The 21,201-nt window shown below is 55.6% G+C and overlaps 1 protein-coding gene across 1 annotated transcript in view; it reads left to right on the forward strand.

The window, feature by feature from the left end:
- The window catches only part of AHDC1 (AT-hook DNA binding motif containing 1), a 67,487-nt gene extending 46,592 nt beyond the window's left edge, over positions 1-20,895 (forward strand). The window contains exons 4-7 of the mRNA XM_004377056.2: positions 3,303-3,518; positions 3,672-3,709; positions 4,147-9,075; positions 20,238-20,895. Coding sequence (XP_004377113.1) covers positions 4,221-9,032 — 4,812 coding nt within the window. The 5' untranslated portion in view covers positions 3,303-3,518; positions 3,672-3,709; positions 4,147-4,220 and the 3' untranslated portion in view covers positions 9,033-9,075; positions 20,238-20,895. The remainder of the gene's footprint in view (positions 1-3,302; positions 3,519-3,671; positions 3,710-4,146; positions 9,076-20,237) is intronic.
- Positions 20,896-21,201: the final 306 nt, after the last annotated feature.

Raw genomic sequence — 21,201 nt, forward strand, 5'->3', positions numbered from 1 at the left:
GGGGGCGGGGCAGGGCAGGGCTTGCTCCCCTTGGGGGCATCGATGGCTCCAAGGGGACACCTAGTGGCTAGGGAGGGTAGCGCATCTGGGTGGCCACAGTAGGAGGGGGTGGCTAGAACCTGGGAGGAGGATCAGTTAGAAGTCAAAAATTAAAACTAGTGGGACTAGGACAGTTGGAGTAGGATGCAGAGGAGAGGGTTGACTCTGGACAACAAGGTGGTTTGGTTTAGAGGAGCCCAACAAACCTAAATTCAGACTCCAGCTCTTCCAAGTCCTGGCTGTTTGTCCTGAAGTTTGTAACTTAACCTCTCTGTGCCTCCATTTAAATACTAAATAAGTGGCAGCTGCCATTATTATTTTCACCTTTTTTTAAAAATCATGATATTGGACTGGAGTCAGGTTGGGTGGGTGAAGGGCTGTAGGGGAGGAGATTGGGAAGGGTGGTGAGCAAGTCCTGGAGGGCCACAGATCTGAGGAGGGAAGTGATGGGGAAAGTCTGACAGCAGCAGTAATAGCCCCTTTGATGCAGTGTTTTCCATTTGAGGACATCCCTAGGACTTCACTTCAGGCTGGGAGGGAAATGGTGTTGGGGGAGGAGTGTGCAGGCTGGAGAGAGGGTCATGAGGCCGGAAGTGAGAGCTGGGGCTGGCAGCCAGGCTCCCCTGGGGAGGCTGTGGGTGGGGGAGGGGGAGGCAGCTGGGGAAGGGGTGGGGTGGTCATAGCCGCAGTGGAGAGGGTGGGGCTGGGGACTCAAGGATGTGGGCTGGCGCTTCCCGGCACTGTGCACAGCAGGTTGGGGCCCCCAGCCCCCTGCCAGCCAGCTGGTGTCCCCATGGGCAGGTTCAGACATACTGACCCAGAAGCAGACAGACGGACAGAAGGGCCCTTTTGACTTGGTTGACAGACCAGGGAGGGGGCCAAGAGTATGGCTGCTGGATTGTGGTGGGGAGGGGAGCCAACTAACTGCTTTCTCTCAGATCCTGGAGGGTGAAAGAGAGAGCAGTAGAAAGTCAGATCTGGCTGGGGGACATGCCCAAAGGTCTTCATGGGTGGGTGGAGAAGAGGCACCCACTGGAGAGGAAGTTTTTCCTTTTTGCCAAGATCGCACCCTCAGACCCCAAGTGGGATGTCTCAGGGTGGGGAGGCTTGATGAGCCCCACCCTCAATAAGGGGGGATGGTAGCTTCTGGTAGGCATCTCCAAGAGGGCTTTAAGAGCCATGGGTCAGCCATACTGTTAGAAATCAGACTGGGAGATTCCAGAGTCTGAGCCCCTTCCCTCCTTTGTGAGGTCCTTCCTGCAAGACTAGGAATGAAGTTCTTAGAGCGCTGAGAGCCTGGCCTGGGGCGGGGGATTGGGGTGGGGGGATGGGGGAGGTGGGGGTAGGGAGGGGGGGTGCGGGGGTTGGGGAGCAGGGAGGCAGTCCACAGTCCATAGCCAGGCATAGGAAAGAGCAGAATCTGAATGAACGAGTAGGTGGGACAACGAGGAGCAGCTGAGACCTGGACCCTGAAACCAGGGAGGGGACAGTGGACAGAAGACTGCTTTGCCTGGATGAGCAACAGAAGGGCCCCTCCCATGCCATTCTGTGGCCTTGGGCAAAGTTTCTTTCCTTCTTCTGGTCTCAGTTTCCTCATCTGTAAAATGGGAGGGGCATGAGGTGGCACTAGAACAGTGTCCCCACTTGGGGAGCCAACTAAAAATACAGATTCCCAGATGTCTCTTCAGCTCTCTGAGTCAGACTCCCCTGGACTAGGGCCTGGGTATCTGGAATGTTACACAGCTCCCCCCCGCCCAGAGTTTGGAAGCCAGTGGGTTAGATGATTTTAAGGTTCCTCCCAAACTTAAATTAGACCACAGCTCTAGAAGGAACATTTTCAGGAGTAACTGAAGGGGAGTTGCAGGGGCTGGGAGTGGAAGGAGGCTTTGGACTTAGGACAGAATTAGGAATCCTGCCACTTAGCAGCTATGTGACTTCAGGCAAGTTACACAACTGCTCTGAGCTGGTTTCCTCTGTAACATGGGGATAATAATCCATGCCTCCTGGGTTGCTGTGAAGATTCACTGGGTCATATATGTGGAGGTGCTTTGTAGTATGCAACCTGCTGCCCACTGAAGGGGAACAGGAGTGTCGCCTTCCACCATCCTGTCCCCAAGTCAGCCCCAAAGTCTTCCTGTAGGGTAACGACACTGGGCAGGATGGCAGCCGGAGAGAGTCTACATGTGTCTGTGAAGGTTAGGCCATAGGGATCCGGCCAAGGCCAAGCACTAGGCAGTGGCCGTGGTCAGCCTTTAATACCTTCACAGTGGTCAGGACCCATTCAGCTCCTGAATCCCCGAGATCCCATCTCCTGTGGATGGCCAGGGCCCTGAATGCCCACGTTCCCTTTGCACTCAGACTTGCATGGGTCTAAACCCCAGCTCTGCCCTGATCAGCTCAGGGAGGGAGTCAGTCGGTAAATATTTATGGAGCATCCATAGCCCAGGCACTATCCTGGGGCTAGGGGATACAGCAGTAAACAAGACAAACATGATCCCTGGTCCTGAAGAGCCCACACCCTGGAGGGAGACACAGTAAACAACCAGTCACACGAGTAATTGATTACAGTGGTGATAAGTGCTACGAAGGTGAAATAGAGAGGGCTCTGAGAGGGGCCAGACCAACGCTGGGGGTGGGATGGGAGCTTAGAGAGAGCCTTCCTGATGAAGGTAGAAGAGGGGTTAGGGAGTGTCCCTTTTCATATTCTTATCTGACTCCCACCTGGCATCCTTCTTGGGTCACACTTTTGTGTCTGGAAAGAAGCCTTCACTGGACAAGGAAGTCTTATTGCTGTGTCCTTCTTTCCTTCCTTCCTTCCATCTATCCATCCATCAACTATTTTTGAAGCATCCCTGTGGGCCATGTACTGTTCTGGGTGTTGGGAAATACAGCAGCAAATGAGAGAAATTCTTGCCCTCATGGCACTTAACCACCTTTCAGTGAATGTTTTCCTCACCTGTAAAAATGGAGGTGATGATCATACTGATGTCAGGTTTGCAGGGGGATTAGAAGAGATAATCCATATAATGTGCTAGTGCCCCCAAAGTATGAGCCTATATTTTTGTCTTCACTTTTTCTTTGCAGCTCTTATCCATGAATAATTAAATCATTTATGATTAGCTGATCAATGTCTGTCTACCTAGGCCTTCTGCAAAGTAGACCCTCCATAAATAGTAAGTGTGTGAATAAATAGTATTATTTCATCTCTGAGCCTCCATTTCCTCATCTGCAAAATGGGGTTATTAATAGCCCCTACCTCACAGGATTGGTATGAAGAATTAATGAAACGATGCCTGGACAGCTTCCAGCCCAATGCCTGGCGTGCAGTAGGTGCTCACTAAACCTGAGCTGCGATGGTCCTTTCCAGGCGCTGTCCACGCCCCAAGGCCTGGGCTCAGGCCGAAGCTGCTCCACAGCACACCCAGCTGACAGCCAGCGACTGGCAGAGCCCCCAGGTCTGGGGGTCCCCTCTCTCGCAGGTCAGCGAGGTGTGCGTACTAGAGGGAGAACAGAGGGAGCTGGGGGTGGTACCTGGAGGAGGCCAGGCCCCTGGGCAGGCGGGTGCGGTGGCCCTATGGCCGCCAGACCATTCGAGGTATTCAGACTTCTGTTGCCTGTCTTGTTGCCCACAGAGATCTTCAGTGTGACAGCCCAGGCGGCAGAGCCGAGGGTGAGTAACTGGGGTTCCCCTGGAGTCCTGGAGATGGAGGCAAGAAAGAGGGAGACAGAACCCCTTAATAGGACTTCCTGGCCCTCTGGCAAACGCGGGGCCCTCTGTTCAAGTTTGATCTGGAGTGGTCACCCTGCCCTGCTGAGGGGTTTCCCTCTCAACACAGGGGTCCTTTTCTCCCTGAGCCCATAGATGCTCAAGGTCTAGAAGGGGGTGAACTGTGAATAAGTGAAACTGGGGCTGGTGAGGGGCTCATTGAGCAGGTGGTGGTTTGGGAAAGGCAAGCGGTCAACAAGGGGGTTGGGCTTGAGGAGGGGACCGGAGCTTGGTAAGGGGAATAAGACCTTGTGGGGGTGGGGGCAGGGGCTTGTTGAGGATATGGGAAACTGATGGACTTGGGTGTTCAGCGAGGGACCTCCTGCCCATCTGCCCGGCAGGTCCTGGTCCCGGCTTCTCGCACCCTCATGTCAGCCCCGGCCCCGCCCGGTGGCCCGCGGAGGACAAGGTCAGGATGCGTGTGAAGCCCCAGGGCCTGGTGGTGACTTCCAGTGCCGTGTGCAGCTCTCCTGACTACCTCCGGGAGCCCAAGTACTACCCCGGCGGCCCCCCCACCCCCCGGCCCTTGCTTCCTACCCGGCCCCCTGCCAGCCCACCTGACAAGGCCTTCGCCCATACCTTCTCCGAGAACCCACGCCCACCCCCACGCCGGGACCCCAGCGCCCGGCGCCCACCAGTCCTTCCCAAGGGGGACGACCCGCTGCCCCCTCGTGCGGCCTGTCCCATCTCACAGGCCCACTGCCCGACACCTGCCGGAGACGGCAGCAGCTCCCGCTCCCGACGCCGTTGGGACAACGGGCGGGTGAACCTGCGTCCAGTGGTGCAGCTGATTGACATCATGAAGGACCTGACACGGCTCTCCCAGGACCTGCAGCACAGCGGTGTGCACCTGGACTGTGGTGGTCTCCGGCTTAGCCGGCCACCTGCCCCGCCACCCGGTGACCTACAGTATAGCTTCTTCTCCTCACCCAGCCTGGCCAACAGCATCCGCAGCCCCGAGGAGCGGGCCACCCCCCACCCCAAGTCTGAGCGGCCCAGCCACCCCCTCTATGAGCCTGAGCCTGAGCCTAGGGATAGCCCCCAGCCTGGCCAAGGCCATAGCCCGGGAGCCACGGCCGTGGCCACCGGTCTGCCCCCGGAGCCTGAGCCAGACGGCCCTGATTACTCAGAACTTGCTGACGCCGACATCCTTAGTGAGCTGGCCTCCCTTACTTGCCCTGAAGCCCAGCTGCTAGAGGCCCAGGCCCTTGAGCCACCATCGCCTGAGCCAGAGCCTCAGCTCCTGGACCCCCAGCCCCACTTCCTGGACCCACAGGCACTAGAGCCGCTTGGGGAAGCTTTGGAGCTGCCACCCCTGCAACCTCTTGCTGACCCTCTGGGGCTGCCAGGCCTGGCTCTGCAGGCTCTGGATAGCCTGCCTGACTCCCTGGAGTCACAACTGCTCGACCCCCAGGCACTTGACCCCCTGCCCAAGTTGCTTGATGTCTCTGGCCGCCGTCTGGAGCCCCAGCAGCCCCTGGGGCCCTGCCCACTGGCTGAGCCCTTGCGCCTGGACTTGTGCTCAACCCACGGCCCCCCTGGGCCTGAGGGTCACCCCAAGTACGCCTTGCGGCGCACTGATAGGCCAAAGATCCTGTGTCGCCGGCGGAAGGCCGGACGGGGGCGCAAGGCAGACGCTGGACCTGAGGGCCGCCTGCTTCCCCTGCCTATGCCCACAGGGCTGGTGGCCGCCCTGGCCGAACCACCACCACCACCACCACCTCCACCACCTCCTGCCCTGCCAGGGCCAGGCCCAGTCCCAGAGCTGGAGCCGGAATCTTCCCATCCCCCAGTGGTCCCTCCTCGCAAAAACAAGTGCCGGGGCGTGCGGCGAATGGTGGTGAAGATGGCTAAGATCCCTGTATCGCTGGGCCGGCGGAACAAGACCACGTACAAGGTGTCCTCCTTGAGCAGCAGTCTGAGTGTGGAAGGCAAGGAGCTGGGCCTGCGCGTGTCGACAGAGCCCACCCCGCTGCTAAAGATGAAGAACAATGGGCGGAATGTGGTGGTGGTCTTCCCACCGGGCGAGATGCCCATCATCCTCAAGCGTAAGCGTGGCCGCCCTCCCAAGAACCTGCTGCTGGGTCCCGGCAAGCCCAAGGAGCCAGTAGTGGTGGCGGCTGAGGCAACCACCGTGACAGCGGCCACTCTGGCCATGCCAGAGGTGAAGAAACGGCGGCGGCGGAAGCAGAAGCTGGCGTCTCCCCAGCCATCCTACGCAGCAGACGCCAATGACAGCAAGGCTGAGTACTCTGATGTCCTCGCCAAGCTGGCCTTCCTGAACCGCCAGAGCCAGTGCGCTGGGCGTTGCTCACCACCTCGCTGCTGGACGCCCAGTGAGCCTGAGTCAGTGCACCAGGCACCGGACACCCAGAGCATCTCCCACTTCCTGCATCGTGTTCAGGGCTTCCGGCGGCGTGGTGGCAAAGCAGGCGGTTTTGGTGGCCGGGGTGGGGGCCATGCGGCCAAGGGAGCCCGATGCTCCTTCAGTGACTTCTTTGAGGGCATCGGCAAGAAAAAGAAGGTGGTTGCAGTGGCACCTGCTGGGGTTGGGGGCCCCGGCCTCACTGAGTTGGGACACCCCCGCAAACGGGGCCGGGGGGAGGTGGATGCCGCTACTGGAAAGCCCAAGCGCAAGAGGCGGTCCCGGAAGAATGGGACTCTGTTCCCAGAACAGGTGCCCAGTGGCCCAGGCTTTGGGGAGGTGGGTTCTGAGTGGGCTGGGGACAAAGGTGGTGGCTGGGCCCCTCACCATGGGCACCCAAGCGGGCAGGCTGGCCGAAACTGCGGGTTCCAGGGGACCGAGGCCCGGGCCTTTGCCTCCACTGGGCTAGAGAGTGGGGGGTCAGGCCGGGGCAGCTACTATAGCACAGGTGCACCCTCGGGCCAGACCGAGCTCAGTCAGGAGCGCCAAAATCTCTTCACTGGCTATTTCCGCTCACTGCTCGATTCGGACGACTCCTCCGACCTCTTGGACTTCGCCCTCTCAGCCTCACGCCCCGAGTCCCGGAAGGCATCGGGCACCTATGCAGGGCCCCCAACCAGCGCCCTGCCTGCCCAGCGTGGCCTGGCCACCTTCCCAAGCCGGGGAGCCAAGGCCAGCCCAGGGGCAGTGGGCAGCAGTGGGGCTGGCGCGGACCCCCCATTCCAGCCTGTCCTGCCCACTCGCCAGACCTTCCCGCCAGGACGGGCATCAAGCTATGGGATAACCCCAGCCACTTCAGACTGCCGGGCAGCCGAGACCTTCCCGAAGCTGGCTCCCCCTCCTTCAGCTGTGGCCCGCTCACCTACTACCCACCCACCCACTAACACATACCCGCCCCAGTATGGTGGCTATGGGGCTGGTCAAAGCGTGTTTGCTCCCACTAAGCCCTTTACGGGCCAGGACTGTGCTAATAGCAAGGACTGCAGCTTTGCCTATGGCAGTGGCAACAGCCTTCCTGCCTCGCCCAGCAGCGCCCACAGTGCCGGCTATGCCCCACCACCCACCGGTGGCCCCTGCCTGCCACCCAGTAAGGCCTCCTTCTTCAGTAGCTCTGAGGGGGCCCCCTTCTCCGGTTCAGCCCCCACTCCCCTGCGCTGTGACAGCCGGGCCAGCACTGTCTCGCCTGGTGGCTACATGGTGCCTAAGGGCACCACAGCCTCTGCCACCTCCGCCGCCTCTGCTGCCTCCTCCTCTTCCTCCTCCTTCCAGCCCTCACCCGAGAACTGTCGGCAGTTTGTGGGGGCTTCTCAGTGGCCTTTCCGGCAGGGCTATGGAGGCCTGGACTGGGCCTCGGAGGCCTTCAGTCAGCTCTACAATCCTGGTTTCGACTGCCATGTCAGTGAACCCAACGTGATTCTGGACATCTCCAACTACACGCCACAGAAGGTGAAGCAGCAGACAGCCGTGTCGGAGACCTTCTCCGAGTCGTCATCCGACAGCACCCAGTTCAATCAGCCGGTCGGCGGCGGTGGCTTTCGACGTGCCAACAGTGAGGCCTCAAGCAGTGAGGGCCAGTCAAGCCTGTCCAGCCTGGAGAAACTGATGATGGACTGGAATGAGGCATCATCCGCCCCAGGCTACAACTGGAACCAGAGCGTCCTCTTCCACAGCAGCTCCAAGCCAGGCCGAGGACGGCGGAAGAAGGTGGACCTGTTCGAGGCCTCACACCTGGGCTTCCCGTCATCCGCCTCGGCTGCTGCCTCAGGCTACCCGTCCAAACGGAGCACTGGACCCCGGCAGCCGAGGGGTGGACGGGGTGGCGGGGCCTGCTCGGCCAAGAAGGAGCGGGGTGGTGCAGCTGCCAAAGCCAAGTTCATCCCCAAGCCACAGCCCGTCAACCCGCTGTTCCAGGACAGCCCAGACCTTGGCCTGGACTACTACAGTGGGGACAGCAGCATGTCACCACTGCCCTCACAGTCAAGGGCCTTCGGTGTGGGTGAACGAGACCCCTGTGACTTCATAGGACCCTACTCCATGAACCCATCCACGCCTTCTGATGGCACCTTCGGCCAAGGCTTCCACTGCGACTCGCCCAGCCTGGGTGCCCCTGAGCTGGACGGCAAGCACTTCCCGCCACTGGCCCACCCGCCCACAGTGTTTGATGCTGGCCTGCAGAAGGCATACTCACCCACCTGCTCCCCCACACTAGGCTTCAAGGAGGAGCTGCGGCCACCACCCACGAAGCTGGCCGCCTGCGAGCCCCTCAAGCACGGGCTCCAGGGGGCCAGCCTGGGCCATGCAGCCGCAGCCCAGGCCCACCTGAGCTGCCGGGACCTGCCACTGGGCCAGCCCCACTACGACTCCCCCAGCTGCAAGGGCACAGCTTATTGGTACCCGCCGGGCTCAGCTGCCCGCAGCCCACCTTATGAGGGCAAGGTGGGCACAGGGCTGCTGGCTGACTTCCTGGGCAGGACGGAGGCCGCGTGCCTCAGTGCCCCACACCTAGCCAGCCCACCGGCCACGCCCAAGGCCGACAAGGAGCCACTGGAGATGGCCCGGCCACCTGGCCCCCACCGTGGCCCCGCTGCAGCCTCCGTTGGCTATGGCTGCCCACTCCTTAGTGACTTGACTCTGTCCCCCGTGCCAAGGGACTCGCTGCTGCCTCTGCAGGACACCGCCTACAGGTATCCAGGCTTTATGCCACAGGCGCATCCCGGCCTGGGCGGGGGCCCCAAGAGCGGCTTCCTGGGGCCTATGGCGGAACCTCACCCTGAGGACACATTCACCGTCACCTCCCTGTAGTGCCAACTGAAGTGCCGACTGGACCGTGAGGTTTTGTTCCTGGGTGAGTCTGGGGATGCAGGTGCAGTGGGCAGAGGCTTGGGAAAGGTGGCCCTAGGGGGCTGAGGGGTGAGGACATTAGGGCTCGGGCAAGGGGAAGTGGTATAGAGATGAGCAGGAAGAATTGCAGGATTAAAAAATACGGTGGGGACGGGGGAGATAAGACTGGGGCCTGACAACAGGGAGTAGGAATCCGGGTAGGAGTCTGGAACAGTCTAGGAGAGCAGATGGGGAACCTGGGTAGAGAACCCAGCAGGGGGCTTGGACATTTCAAGGGATCCTGTCATTGAAATGGCCAGAGGACCACAGACTGGATGGGGCCATCTCATCTGGTTCACAAGCATTTAGTTCTCTCATCCATGCTAGGTCCTGAGCCCCAAGAAGCACACACTCACCGCTTGACCTCTTGAAAGAGAGGATGTTTGCATCCCCCTGTGTGAGACCAGAGAAGGGAGAAGCAGGTTGAACAAGGTGATCACCCACCTAAGGCCTATCCAGTGGCCCTATCAGGGTTTGGCCTAGTGTTTTACTGACCCTGCTGGGCACCCTTGTTTCCCCGGGTGCTTCATTTATTCCAAGGTGCATTCTATGGCAAGTGCCAGGCTGAGGATGTGGCCAGTATGGCTTGGTCACATTCTGCAAGGTGGTTTACAGAATGGCTCAAAGTACCCTTTCCTGGTCTTTCAGTGTACCCTTGGAGGTTATGATTCAATGTCTTTGGCCTGAGGTAGGCTCAGGGTGTACAGGGGCTGGTAGGGTGAGGATCCAGAAATGAAGAAGGGGTGCTGGGATCCTGCCATCCCTGGAAGCCTGCAGTCAGTGTTCTATCCCCAGTCAGGATGTTTCAACCCGAGGAAAAGCCAGTCACTCTCCTAAGGCCCGACGCTTTCCAAGAGTCCAGTTTTAGATACTGTTGGTATCAGACACTGTGACCTCATTAGTTGAGGTCACAGTTTTCGTATTCTCAAGCTTTGGTGTCTACAGAAAGGAAAATAAAGGACAGAAAATGCAGCCAACATGGTATAAGGGGGACAGGGTTTGAGGAATTATTTTCCTTGAAGAACAACCTGCTCCAGAAATACAGCCACAACTGTCCCATCAGATCCCACTTTTGGATAACAGAGCTGTCGCAAAATTGGCCCAGACGTGGTGGGTCTGAGGACATGTCTGAGCCCCTTGCCCTCCACTTCTGCTGCCACTGCAGCCTCCTAAGAATCTCTCTTCCTGGAGAAGCCCAAGGCAGTAGCAAGGCTCCTGGAAAGCCCCGTCCCTGCTCTGGGGAAGCTATTTGAGGCCAGGGTGACTCAGGGTCCTGGAGTCATCAGCAGTGGAAACTTATTACCCCTCTCTGCCTGGCCTCAGCTCCCCTGGGGCCTAAAGGGGGCAAGGGACAGCACATGGCAGTCAGGAGGCCTGACAGAGGACCATTTCCCAGTTGACCACCAACTTGGTACGTCCCCTTGGCCAAGCCTTTGCCCCTCACTGGACCTCAGTTTCCTCATCTGTTCAAGGAAATTGATTTCATCTCTTCGGTCCTTGCAGCCCTGCATGGCATAGATAATGGATCAAACTTTTTTTTGGGGGGGCAGCATATTTTCCCTCCTAATGAAGCCAGGCCAAGATTAAAATGGTCTTCCATTCCCCGTGTGTCTCATGGTAAGCCGCACGGCCACAGATCTGAAGCAGGCCAGGGAGAAGCTGCTTAGGGTTTAAAATGTCAAACTCTTGATCCTTCTCACTAGAGGGGAGATGTCTCATGGATAATCCAGAAATGTGAAATAATCCAAAAAACATTTCTCCCAGGCTCTGGATGGGGAAATGGACGGGTGTGGGGGCTGGGTGTTCAGACAGGTCACAGCTCAGTGAAATACATAATGGAACCACCCAGTGAGGCCTGAATGCAGGAGGAACTGGGAAGCCATCCAGCCTCACATTCTGGCCCTGCTCCCCTCTCAGCGCTGTGGGTTGACAGCACTACCCTCAAACCAATGCATTTGGTTTTCTAGAGACATCTGTCTAGTACCTATTACATTCCACGCATTAGGGACACCGTGGTGAACACCACAAACAAGGTCTTGGCCCTCAGGGGGCTTCTAGTCTAGAGAGAGAGACAGTAAACAGAATGACACAAAGCATTTGGGAAAGATAACCAGAGAAAGAACCGTGCAAGACAGAAAAAATAGGAGGCCATGAGAGCCTGCAACAGGCTGACCAGACCCTGAAGCTCAGGACTGAAGGGTGAGTGGGTGTCAGCTAGACAGGGAGTAGGAAGAGCTTTGTGGGCAGAGGGAACAGCAGTGTGTAAAGCCCTGAGGCAGGAGGGAGATGAGCTTTGAGGAACTGATGGGAAGTCAGTAACGCTGAGTGCTGGGGCAAGATAAGCAGAGCCGGATCATGCAGTGCATTGGAAGGAGTTTAGACTTTATTCCAAGACAGAGGGGGGAATCATTGAAGGATTTTTAACTGGTATGCTCTGGGTCACATTGGAGCAGGACTAGCACTACAGTAGGGAGACCAGCTGCAGGGCCAGGCAAGCAATGATGGTGGCTTGGACAAAGGTGGTGGTAGACCTGTCCAAGATGGCACTCAAGCTGGGGTTGTGCCAAGAATTGATTGAAATCATGTAGGAGTAAGGAAGAGTTGGGGATATAGAGGAGGAGAGTGGCAAAGAGGAAGGCATTAATTAATTAAGGTCATCACACTGTCAACAAAAGGCTTAAAACAGGGCAATGACGTGCTCATTCACCAACAGACAGTGAGTATTTTGGACACTGGGCACTGGAGAAGCAGTAATTCAGCTTGGCCTCACCTCGTGAGCCCCTCCGTGCCTGTCCCAGTACCAGGCACTGGGGGGACAAAGCAGACACAGCCCCTGTCCTGGAGAGCCCAGCGGCTACCGCAGGAAGCTAAAACAAGTACGCAAAGAACTTGGAAAAGCCTGGTGGAAAGTGACAGGTGCCCAGAAGCAGGGAAAAACAAAGATTATGCCCAGGAAGGTGGGTGTTGGGGTCAGAAGTCATCTCCCTGCCACCGTGGTGAGAAAAGGGACACACATTTTTTCTGGGCCCTTTATGTAGCACTGCCTCACTGACTCTGCACAGCAACCTGGGCGGTGGATGTGCTCCGCACCCAGCGCAGAGTTGAGGAAATGCCTGCCGCTGTGGAGCTGGCTGACACTTAGCCAAGATTGGAACCCAGTACTGCTCCCTCCAGAACCTGAATACTCTCCCATACCGCTGCCTTTTACCACCCTCAAGCTCCTGACTCCCCATCTGCAAAATGAGGGGTTGGATTCAGTGATCCCTAAAAGTCTTTCTGGGTCTGGCATTTTAAATGGATTTTGAGATTCTGTGGAAGAAGCTGCATTTGAGCTCGACTTTGAAGAATAAGCAAGATTTGGATACACAGAAACTGGGGGGAAGGGCTTTCCAGGCAGAGGGAACTGTGGGCAAAGGCCGGTTACATCCCAGTGTGAATGAGAAGATTAAAACTCAGAGGGGCCAGAGTGGGGGATCTGGGACCCGGCTGGTCCTGAGAGCCAAGGCTAATGGGACAGAGAAGGGAGGAGTCAAGAGAGGGAGAGCGCTGGGAGATGTTCCATGGGCCAGTGCAGACATCTTCCCCAGCTTCCTAGATGGAAAACAGAGCCAGACAGGCTGGCTCTGCATCGGGCAGCCCTCATGGGCTGAAGATCAGCCTGACCAGACACTGGGGACAGTGGTGAGAGGGTGGGAGAGGCCCTCCAAGGTGTTCAGGAGTTATCAGGGCCTCTCCCCTTCCCACTCCCTCTCTGGCTTGGACCTGAGGCCAGGAGAAATGTCACAGGTCCTCCAAGGTTACGCCAGCTGGGGCCTGAAAGGGACAGGAAGCAGTTTCCGAGGCCACCATCCAGCCGGGGTCAGCGGGCATGCCCGGACCTGGGCCAGACCCCAGCTGCTCTGGGCTTTGTCTCCATGTCTTGAAACTTCAAGAGGTCATTTGATCTTGCCTCTGGCTCTGAGCAAGAGGCCCTCACGTCAGGGGTCAACCATTCCTGCCCTGCCTCTTCTAGATACCTCTATCTGGCTCTCTGCGAGGTTGTCCTCCCCTAGATCCTATCTCTTGCCTCTCCTGCAGCCATTTTCAGGCCAGGCCTTCTTGTGCTGAGCCCTCATTTCCTGGAAGTGTAATCTTTCTGTGAATGTGTCCTCTCATGTTCCTCCTCTCCCATTTCCGTGGACTTGGAAGAACCCCAGGGAGTAGGGCATGATACGAGGGTGGTGGCTAGCAGCTTACCCATGGACGCAGACAGGCCTTTGTGCACAAGCCAGTTCCATCCCTTACCAGCTACGTGACCTGGTGAGTCACTTCACCTCTCTGCGTCTCATGAGAATTAAATGAGATTATACGCGAAGCACTTAGCCTAGTTCCTGGCACATACCAACCAGTTGCCATCGAGTCAGTTCTGAATGATGGTGACCCCAAGTGTGTCAGAGTAGAACTGTGTTCCATAGGGTTTTCAATGGCTGATTTTTCGGTACTAGGTTGCCAGGCCTTTCTTATGAGGTGCTTCTGGGTAGACTTGAACCTCCAACTTTTGGTTAGCCACTGAGCGAGTTAACCATTTGCACAACCCAGGAGCTCCCCCTGGCACGTAGTATGTGATTGATAGATGGGTAGGCAGGTAGATAAATACCTCCCTACAGACTGAATTCTGGGGCCTCTGGCACAGCCTGAGTCACACACCTCTGACCCTTCCCTTGCTTAGGACCATGTAGCCAGGTCTCCTTCACATGCCCTCCTTGCCTCCTGCCTAGGAAGAATCTTGTATTCTAGTGTAGGGTTGGGGCCTTTGGAGGGAAGCTTTGAAATACCACCTAGTCTTAGTAACTGGGCTGAGTCCTCCCTGGGGGGCCCAGGGACAAGGTGAGTCATAGGCCCTGCCCCCATGGGCAACAGCACCCAGATTCATAAATGACTTAGGTCAGCTGGAAACCCTGTCCGTATAGTGATGCATACCAATCCACTCTCCTGGTGCAGATCAGCTGAAAAACCATCTTGTGACTTTGTAATATGTCATGATTTTCCCCCTGCAGGTTTGCCATCTTTGTCATAACCTTTGCTGCCATAGTGCCCTCTGTGCTAGAGGGCAGGGGAAAGTAAGTTAATTCTGTGTTCAGTGTTGATGAACCAGCCATCTGGTCAGCCAGGCATTGCATCAGTGCTGGGGCTGCCACTGAACAAGATAGACAGCGCCCTGCCCTCATGGAGCTTGCAGCCTACAAACAGATGTTCATTAAAAACCTCCCTGTGGGCATCACTCTCTAGGTGAGGGGCTGAAACACCCCCATGAGAAATATCAAGGACCATCCCCTTGAACCGTGTGAGCAGAGCAGGCAGCAAAAGCTTCCCAGAGGCAGTAAATGAACAAATTTGAGGCCTCAGGGACTATTTTCGCTAGCTCAGCCACCTGGGTCAGTGCAGCCACCATCTACCAGGTTTCTGTTCCAACAGCTGTCCCCTTGGGTCCATTCTCCCTACTGCGGCCACCAAAGTGCTTTTTCTTCAGTATCTCTGGGTGCACAGTGTCTGGAACCTCCAAAATATTTACTGAATGAATTGATTAAAACATCTCATCCTGTGGCTCAATTGTTTTACACACCTTTCGATTTCATCCCTCCCTCCCCAGCTTCCTTATCTACAAAGTAAAGGCCAGCTTCCTAGCATGGCATTCAAGATAGCCAAGGCTGCTGTCATGACACCCAGCCTCTTGGCCCTGACCTTCTCATGCTCCTCATACCCTCTGTTACCAGCCACAGAGAATGTGTTGAATCAGGAGGAAGCTTTCTGAGGGGCTCTTCCCTGAAAGTGCTCTGTGCCTTTGCTCTAGCCGTTCCCTGGCCTGGACTGCCCTTTCCTACCCTCCATCCATCTTCCACCTGTCATTTCCTATCTTTCACTCAGATGTCACCTCCTCCAAGAAGCATTCCAGGATCCTTCCCAGGCCTAACTAATCTCTTGCCTGTTATGCACCCATGACGGCCCTTCCTGGGAATGTCCTCCTCATCACGCCATCAGCTTCTTTAGGCCGGTTACTCATCTCTGCAAACTGTCCCACATTCCCCTTCTCTGCCACCGGTATCTCATCATGCCATACCATATACGTTTCAGGTGTCAGGGTTGTTTTTTTTTTGTTTGTTTGTTTGTTTTTCAGTTGAAGAAGCATATATAGAGTAGGGAGAATTGTGGGGTGTAAAGAGAGAGCACTGGGGAGTGAATATTGAATAATTTCTCTCAGCCCGAAAGCCAAACCAAACCTGTTGCCATCAAGTCGATGCCAACTCATGGCAACCACATGTGTTTCAGAGTAAAACTGCGCTCCATAGGGTTTTCAATGGCTATAATCTTACAGAAGTAGATCACCAGGTCTTCTGTGGTGCTGCTGGGTGGATTCAAACCGCCAGCCATTTATTTAGTAGTCGAGTGCAAACCATCATAGGATAAGCTCCTAAAAATGTGGCAGGGAAGCAGTGTGTAAATGAAGGAATTCCTATTCTCGGGGCTAACTGGGCTTTTGGAGTTCTCCAAGTACAGTCCCTCCCAGTTTACAGAGAGGAAAGGGACTCAGCCAAGGACACACAGCCACCCAGTCAGTGAATCATGGAATGTTAGAGCCAGGAAAGGCCCTTGGGGACCACCCAGTTCCACTGTTCTTGCCCTTATCCCAGCCTCCACTTGTTGCATGTCCAGCACAGTCCATCAGCAACGCCTGTTTTTACACAGCATCTCCCAGCCAGGAGGGTGGAGAGTGGTGGGGATGGGGACATGTAGCCCCCTCTGAGGACAGATGAGAGATAGGAGACACCCATAAGGTTAGTGGATGACCATGGCTGTGAACCCCACTTGGTCCCACTAGCAAGTATTTTAGGCCTTCTCTACGCCCAGCAGAGCCCTAGTGGTGCAGTGGTTAAAAGCTCGGCTGCTAACCAAAAGTTCAGCAGTTCAAATCCACCAGCCGCTCCTTGGAAACCCTATGGGCCAGTTCTACTCTGTCCTGTAGGGTCGCAATGAGTCAGAATTGATGGCAACGGGTTTTTGGTCTATGCCCAGCAGTAGGGCAGGTGGGGGAAGATCCCTAAGGAGGGAAGGACTGGCCAAGCCAGAGTTTAAGGTATGCCTCTGGTTGCTGGTGGGCACAGGTTTTGAAAACTTCCCCAGAGCGGAAGGGAAGTCCCACACCCCCCAGCCTCTCCAGCCCCAGTTGGAAGCCTCATCCCTCAGTGAATTCCAGATCCACCCCGCTTGGGGGTTTCTCCACTGACAGGTGTAGCCTGGGCCCCAGGGAGGCAATTTCTTTCTACATTTAAGGGACCCACATGTCTGGCTGTGCCTGAAATCGTTGGAGGAGGTGGATCCGCCTTTGAGCAGCTATGGTTTGCCTGTAGCCCCTTATCTCTGGGGCACCATCTCAGTGCCTGAAGGTTTCTCCCGTCGCCTGTTCTGAAGCCCAGAGAGGGAAGGGACTTGCCCTAGGTCACACTGCACATCAGTCTCAAATTCTAGTGCATTCTCCTTGCCTTCTGCTCCACTGCCTTGTTTGATGTTGCAACCCCCCCCCCCCCTTCTAGAGGGCAGAGACCGTCTATTCAGTGCATCTCCTGGTCCTTAGTTTATGGCCTGGCAGTGAGTGAGTGTGGATACTTGTTTGCTGGTTGTGTAAATGAATGCATGGGAGCATCCTGCTGTTTTAATCCCAGCTCAGCTATCCCTCTGTGCCCCTGGGGCCAGCCCCCACTGACAGCTGGTGGTTGTTGTTAGGTGCCATCAGATCAATCCCAACTCACAGCGACCCTCTGTACAACAGAACGGAACACTGCCCAGTCCTGTGCCGTCTTCACAATCGTTGTTATGCTTGAGCCCATGGTTGGAGCCACTGTGTCAATCCATCTCCTTTTCAGTGACCCTCTACTTTACCAAGCATGATGTCCTTCTTCAGGGACTGGTCCCTCCTGATAACATGTCCAAAGTATGTGAGACAAAGTCTCGCCATCCTTGCTTCTAAGGAGCATTCTGAACCTCTTAATGCCCCAGCGTCTCAGGTGATAAAGCTGCCGGGACATGAGGACTCAGTGACATGTGGCTCTGCGGTGGTGCAGGAGCCCTGGTGGTGCAGTGGTTAAGAGTTCGGCTGCTAACTGAAAGGTTGGCATTTCAAATCCACCAGCCACTCCATGGGAGAAAGATGTGGCAGTCTGCTTCCATAAACATTTACAGCCTTGGAAACCAAATGGCCCTATAGGGTCACTATGAGTCAGAATTGACTCAACGACAGTGAGTTTGGTTTTTTTTAAAGGTTCAGTCGTATAAACAGCGGCTGGTGTCCTGGGAGCCAGGCATATGCTGGCATTGGGGATATGGAAGTGCCACACACAGATCTCTGCCCTAGAGGAGTAGGGTGGTAGGGAATAACAAGTGCACCGGTAGCTATGGCAACAGGGTGGTGTAAGGAGGCATCCTGGAGGTGTGTAAGACCTGAGCTGGGCTGTGACAAAGGCTGATCAGACTTGCGTCAGTCATCGCTCTGTCATTCACTCAACACATATGCTTGCCCCCTACATGTGTGCTGGGCACTACGCTCAGCAGTGAGTTCAGAGCCACTGTCCGCCTGCCAAGGTAGGTTAAGAGCCCCCTTTGTGCTCCCTGTGCCCCCCAGGGCTTCCCTTGGCACAGCCCCCACCTCCCTGCATCATGATTGCCTGGTTTGGGGTCTGCCTCCCACTCTGGTCTGTGAGCCCCCAAGGGCAGGGACCAGGTCTGTTTTGTTCTCTGCTTGTCCCCAGTGTTCAGCACTGGGCTGCCTGGCCCATGAGCATTTGTTCTGTTTTGTAGAGAGTTGACCCTAGGGAGATCAAGGTTCTACAAAGCCGCAGCATTCCCCCTTCCCGGCACCAAAGAGCCCCTGGATTTTGATCCCTTCCCCTCCTTCCCAGCCCCCATATTCTGCCAGAGTCTGGGGCTGGCCAAGTCATGGAAGCTGGGGGAGTGGTGGGAGGAGGAAGGTGAGACCACAGCAGGCCAGCTTAGCAGAGGGTGAGAAAGCCTCCCTGCTGCCTGGCCGCTGGGCACCACAGGAACAGTTCTGGCAGGAGCCACCCGCTGGGCTGAGATCACCATGGAGACCTGGCTTGGAGAGGGTCACTGGCAGTGGCTAAGGGCTCGAGGGGGCGGAGGCAGCAGGGATTTGTGCAGAGGCCCTTGGGGAAGCTGGGGGGCTAGGGTTTGGCACAATCGGCTTACCCAGTGATTTGGAGCAGCCCTTCCTAAATCTTCCTCTCAGTTGTTACCCCAATATACTATACACGTCACCCCAACAGAGCTCCCTCCTTAGCTTGGCAGCTGTTCTTCAGCCACAGTAAAGCCATCCTATAGATGAATGTCCCCTACCCCTACAGCAGGACCTGTCACCCCAGATACAACAGACCTGCCCCCTAATGGATACCCCTTTTGTCTCTGCAGCTGTTCCTATATGTCACCCCAAATGTGGAGAACTGACATCCATCCCAACAGAGTACCCCCTGCCCCAACAGCTGCTTTTCTACCAGTCACCCCAGTTGTAATACATCTGTCACCCTAACAGGCCCACCTCTTACCCCTGCAGTGATAGTCCATCTTCTCACCTGCAGGAGATCTGACAGCTTAACAAAGATGCAGCTCTTATCCTCCCTCTCATGCCTCTGTTTGCCCCCTGGTCTGATAATGCCTGGATTAGGGGCTGCTTAAACCACTGCAGGAGCCCACCTGGTTCCCCTGGCTTGGGGAAGTCCTGGCAAGTCCAGCCTCAGGACAAAAGTCCCCAAGACTGACTGCCCAGCAGACAGCAGCCGAGGCTGACTGGAATTTCAATGTGGCCCTGGTGGGAAGGGAAGCCAAGAAAAGAGTACAAGGGAGGAGAGGCTTTCTGTCCCGCCTGGTCCCTGCAGGTGTGAGGGAGGACAGATGGGCTTGCCGAGGAGGCTTGGAAGGCAGTTTTAGCACCCCCCACCCCCACCTCTGCTCCTTAATTCTAGTGGATGCCCACACCCTGAGAGTGGGAAGCCTAAATCTCAGGGCTCTGAGAGGAGGACAGAACTCTTGAAAAGGCCAGCCTAATGGCTGTCTTGGGAACGACCATGCCAAGCCTTGTCCCTCTGGGCACCTTCTTGCTCACCCCAGTGGAGCTGTGAATCCAGAGGGTCTAGCCAAGTTTGGGAGTCTGGATGGGGAAGTCAGGTCTCCAGGGCCCCACAAACAATTAGGAATGGCTAGGAAAAGGGGGTACTACAGACCTCAAGTGTCTGGTGATTGTAGGGACTGGGGACTTGGGAGTTTGTGAGTTTCAGGAAGGCAGCGTTCAGCCAAACACAGATGGCATTGTGTTGGGCAATTTCTTTATTCTTTCATTCAGACAGACTTCCTCATCAGCTCACCTCTCCAAGGAACAGAATGGCACCGGTGGGGGCTGGGAAGAAGGTTGGATTTAGAAGAAATTAAAGCAGCAGCTCACACCTGTGCTGTGCTGAGGCACTGTCTTTCCCATTGTGCCATTCCTCAGAAAAGCTTAGGTTGAGGGAGTCACTAAACTCATTGTTACATGAGGAAGCTGAGGCTTGGAGAGCCAGGGACTGGCCCAGGCCCCAGAACAATAATGACAAATAGTAATTAGTATCATTTATTATGCGTTTATTATGTGCCAGGCTTTACCTGCCTCAACCCACTGAATCCTCCCAACAAACCTATGGGATAGTTCAGTTATCTTCATTTTACATATGAGTAAGTTGAGGCTCACAGAGGTTCAATGACTTGCCCAAGGACATAGAGCTAGTAAGTGATGGTGCTGGCATTTTGAACTCAACCGTGTCTGACTCTAGAGACCAAGTTCTTAACAAATACCACTGCCTGGAACCCGCCGCCTTACCCAGGGCATCCTTCACTTCTTAGTGGTGTGGGGTGTAGACACACAGCTGTTTTACAGCTGGGGAAACTGAGCTCAGAGAGGGCCAGAAGCGTCCCAAAGTCACATGGGGGCCAGTTTGGAGTTTTCTGGGAGAAGGAGCAATGGGACCAACTCCTCCCAGAATCCTCCCTCTTCTCAGAGCTCAGTGTCTACCTTCCGCTAACCTCTGCCGCTTCTCTTGTGTTTCTTTGCAGCTTTCAGAAAACCAACATCAAGACCCCTCCCAGCGTCCACATCGTCCTCTGGCAGGAACACCTGCCCCTTTGCCTCCCACCCTGTCCCACCTGCACCCCCTGCAGCCCCATCTCCCCCACCCCACCCCTCCCTGCCCATCTCCTCCACGCAGAAGCCGAAGGTGAGCCCTTTCTGCACAAAACCAGCAATTGTAAATACTTTTTAAAAATGTACAAAACTTAAAAACAAAACACAGTTTTAGAAAAAGACAAAAAAAAAAGAGAGCGAGAGCGAGCGAGCGTGTGCAAGAGGTTGCGAGCGGGGCCCCAAGGTGTCCAGAGCCCCTGCAAGTATGCACTGAGAAATTTATCTACAGGTCGTTTGACAAAAATGAACAATATCCTATTTATTGTATATACTGTTTTATTATAAATCGTGGATTGTATATTGCATTCTGTAAACCTGCTGTGGTCCCGTGGTGTGCAAATTCGCATGGTGGGGGGGAGGGAGAAGAACCTCTTGCGGGAGCTTTTTTTTTTTTCTTTCTTATTTTTCACTCTTTTGGGTTTTCTCTTCTGTTGTTGTTGTTGTTTTCTGTTGGCAGGACACACCCAAAGATCCAAGTTTGTATTAAAAAGAAATGAAAAAAAGCAAAAAAAAAAAAAAAAAACACAAAACCTCGTGTCTTGTGAAAGGGGGCAAGTGAGAGTGGGTGGAATGGAAGGGACGTGACTGATGTTTGTCACCAGCCGCTGGGTCCCCGGAGGAGTTGAAATGTCTACATGTGCCCCCTACCTCTGAGTTTGCCCTCTGCCTGAGATTTAGGCCACCTTTGCATCTGGGTTCCCCCCATTCCACCCCAGGTCTCCCTTTCTGTAGGCCCTTCTTTATGTCCCCAGGTCTCCCATACCACTGGACCATACATCCTTTCCAAAGTGCTGGGATGCTTGCCTCTAGGACCCCTCTTCTGCCCCAAGTCCCAGG

Source organism: Trichechus manatus, unplaced genomic scaffold, assembly GCF_000243295.1.
Source record: "Trichechus manatus latirostris isolate Lorelei unplaced genomic scaffold, TriManLat1.0 scaffold00048, whole genome shotgun sequence".
Lineage (NCBI taxonomy): Eukaryota > Metazoa > Chordata > Mammalia > Sirenia > Trichechidae > Trichechus > Trichechus manatus.